At 39.5% G+C, this 3,837-nt stretch overlaps 1 protein-coding gene across 1 annotated transcript in view; it reads right to left on the minus strand.

Moving 5' to 3' along the window:
- Positions 1-1,091: 1,091 nt before the first annotated feature.
- Positions 1,092-3,837, minus strand: part of LOC126396374 (uncharacterized) — a 13,818-nt gene continuing 11,072 nt past the window's right edge. The window contains exon 4 of the mRNA XM_050054388.1: positions 1,092-2,785. Within this exon, the coding sequence (XP_049910345.1) occupies positions 2,553-2,785 (233 nt within the window). The 3' untranslated portion in view covers positions 1,092-2,552. The remainder of the gene's footprint in view (positions 2,786-3,837) is intronic.

A 3,837-nucleotide genomic window follows, 5' to 3' on the forward strand; every position in this document is an offset into this window, starting at 1 on the left:
TGCTGTATTTTTGTTGTTAAAATATTACGTTGCAACCAAGTACTGTATGGTTTTGACACTTTTCTAGCTTGTTAAAAAGGGACATACAGTAAAAAAATTTTTTTTTAAAAATCTCTCAAATTTTAGGGGTGCTGGGATTCAATTTAGGGGTGCTCCAGCACCCCCAAAAATGGGCTATAAATGCCTATGGTTATGAGAAACATTATAGCCTATTATTAGTTTTAAATTGTAATAGTATTAAATGGAAAACTCAACCACACATACATAAGTGCTGGACAAACAGTCATTATTTACACATTAAATAAATTATATTTAATATTATATCAGGCCACTGTAGGCCTATCTGGGCGGCATATTTTTTTAATGACAGTAATGAAACTGATACCGTTGCTATTTTTAGATACCGCGAGATACCTTATTACTGTATTATCGCCCAACCCTACTGTATTTGCAGCATTTTTGTTGTTAATGTTTTATTTTGGCTTTTTGCAGCATGTTTTTTTTCATTTGCAGCATGTTTCTTGTTCTTGTATTTGTTTTGGATTATCCTATGTGTTTTTGAATTGGTATCATTTCTGAAGCTGCAGCATGTCTCTCTTAATGGAAATGGTTGGAGCCCTTGTAGCATGTTTGTCAGGTTGGCTACCATACATTCTTGATAAGGAGGTGCCAGTTCACCTACTGGGCACCTACTGAGCCCTTGAGCAAGGAACTGCCCCCCCCAACCACTCAGGGTGCCTGACCAAGGCAGCCCCCTCACTCTGACATCTCTCCACTTTGTGGATGTATAGGTGCTCTTTGTGCATGTATGCATGTGTGTGTGTGTCTTTCGGACCTGTGTGTTAATGACAAGAGTGAAAAATTTGAATTTTCTCTCAAGGGGATTAATAAAGTTGATAAAGTTAAAAAAAAAAAAAAAAAAAAAAGATGTCACGGTGGCTACATCCATTACTTTACACAGTCTATGATTTACCCCACGCTCTTTTCTTATTTGACATAAGATGTTCAAATAAAATAAGAGGTCAGTAATGGATATGAAAACAATAAGTAATTAACAATAACACTTGCGTAGTTTCATGAGTAGTTTATTAGATGACTTGAAAGTGATTGGTGGCATCAAGGTGGTGAAAAAAAGAGCTTTTTTGCAGGTTCAGATTCTGAGCCTTCACACTTAACATGTGGAAAATGATCACTGCTGCTGACTTAAACACCATTTAACTATATTGTCCTCTGTATTCCAGTACCAGTTTATTCTGGTTCACCCCAAATATGTCCAAGTATATAAATCTTAGACAAAAATGCAGTTTATTAATCACTAACTTCAGGTAGAACAGCCTGCAAGTTGTGATTCTGTTTTCACTTTCCTTAAAGAGAGCTATCTACCCTCTCCAGCGTTTACTGTATCTCCACTGCAGTTCAGCATATCTTCCCAAACACACAGTTTACACTAACTGTGGTGCAGAGGGTAATGATAACAGCATGCACAGACAAATAAGCCCCATTGGCTGTAGCTTTGAGTGGTGTCACAGACTCATCCGCAGCAGTACATATAGCCCTTAACAGTGAGGTAATAAAGGCAAACAAAGGCTTTGCCATTGAGCCGTTTAACACGTAATATTAAACATGAGAAAGATGAAAAAGCAATGAACAGTTTTTGCTTCAAAGGTGATGCCATGTTTAGACATTTAACCAGGAAGGTGAAGAAATCATAAACCTTTGACGACTGAAATTACTCAGTTTTTTTTTCGTCTTCACATAACAATGGCTTCGGTACTTTTATGTTTTTTGCAACCAGGTGTAACCAGAGGTCTTAAAGGTGATTTAGCACTTGTTCACATCAAGCTAATAACATTAAACTACAAAATACTTTTATTTTATCATTGTGTAGTGAGTTTTTTTGCCCCCTGTAACTACAGTGTTATTACACAAAAAAGAAGAAAGCGTTAACGTTGTAGCCATTGTATCTGTGTCATATGAGGTGCTTGATACACATTTTACAGTCATTACAAAAAATGTTTAAGTGTCTCACAGCACCCAGGAAAATAAAGAGTTGTTCATGTGACTGTTTTTATCAAGGTGAAGTGTTAAACTGTGCTCGCAGCAATATTACAATAAGCACTGACCAGCGTGTATTTAGAGTGAATATAGACTGTGGTGCACTGCATGCGTCACGTTTACAGGGTGGTGTTTTCACAAGGGGTCACTTGAAAAAGAGGGCAGAATGACGAAGACAAAAACTAAGAGAGAGAGAGAGAAAAAAAAAGATCCCTCTGTCTGCTTGTCCAAAAAAAGCCGCAGCTGTCCTCTCATCCTTGTCATCTCCACAGAAAGGAGATACAAACATCGGCGTCCGATACCTCCAATGTTCCAGCACAGGCTGAAAACTCAAAGTCCCCTCAGGCCCAACATTACACAGGTATTACAGCCCACCTGCAGGTGATAAAACAGTGGATAGAGCTTCAATTCATGACAGACTTATAAATCCACTTGAACAAGAAAAGCAAGCAAATACGCTGCTTTATTTCTCTCAGGGAAGATCAGAAGATCACAGGTTAAGTCCCAGAGTGAGTGTCTGGAGGTCGTTGCTGTAACATCTCATCTATTGTGATGACTGTCTCCTCCAGTCTGTTGGAGCTCAGGCAGTTGGTGTGGTTCAGGGATATATAGCTCATTTCCACCAGCCGGGGCCTCTCGCCCAACTCACTCATCTCACTCAAGTTGTTGGTGATGCAGTTTATCTCAGTCTTGTTGCGGCTGGTAACTCGACGAGAGCCAAGCACCCAGTCTGAAGAGAGACAAAGAGATAATCAGGGGACAAAAAGGGGACTGGTGGAGACCAAACTAGAGCTATAATGCGAGTGAACACTCAGGTCAGACTGACTGCTCTCATGCACTGTTCATATGCATACCTACAAAAAGTAATACATCATAATTTGTATATAACCCACATATTCATGAGCCAGTGATTCATGTAATCAGGAAGGCTGCAATCATGTGACTGACGATGACTGACAATGCACGAGAGTAAAGAAGGAGGTAGCATGAAGAGTGAGAGTCTGCGTAAGGAGGCAGGTTGGTGTGGTGGAAGGATCAAACAGACACAAGACTTTCCCCCCAGAGACCTGTGTCTGTAACCATGTCAAATTAGAGCCCCTTTCCAACTGGACAAAAAACCCACTAACACTTGCCAACATCTGTCTTTTTATATTTGATGGGAAAGGTTGCAATCGGCAATCACTCCGGCAGTAGTCATAGGTATTTATTGGCTCCAGCTCTGATCGGCTTTGATCGGCGAGATGGAAATACAAAACCCAGGTGATTGCCCTAATTTTAGCCTCTTTGTCAGTGCAATACAATGGCTACAATGACAAAGGCTGCCACAAAATACTGTCTGTCTCCATCCAAACAGTGTTCAGACATTAAAAATTTAGTCAGCACTGAGTCAGAGGAATAGACTGAATAAGTAAGAGATATAAAAGAAAAGTAACCAACATAATATTTTCACTGGCCTCCATGCTACTTTCTAATGTTTACTAAACTGTTTTCCAGACCATCCATGACATCAAAAGTGACACATCAGAAAGAAAAAAAAATGGAAAGGCACAAACAACTGAGAGACTCTTTGTCTGATGACATACTTTCTCTAGATGGCATTTCTCTGGCCTCTAGCACTACCGTAAGAAACCTCTGAGTAACATTTGATCAAGATTTGTCTTTTAATTCTCATTTAAAACAAACCTCATGGACTGCATTTTTTCATCTGCATAATATTGCGAAAATTAGGCCTATCCTGACCCGAAAAGATGCAGAAAAATTGGTCCACGCTTTTGTTACCTC

This window comes from Epinephelus moara, chromosome 10 (genome assembly GCF_006386435.1).
Source record: "Epinephelus moara isolate mb chromosome 10, YSFRI_EMoa_1.0, whole genome shotgun sequence".
Lineage (NCBI taxonomy): Eukaryota > Metazoa > Chordata > Actinopteri > Perciformes > Serranidae > Epinephelus > Epinephelus moara.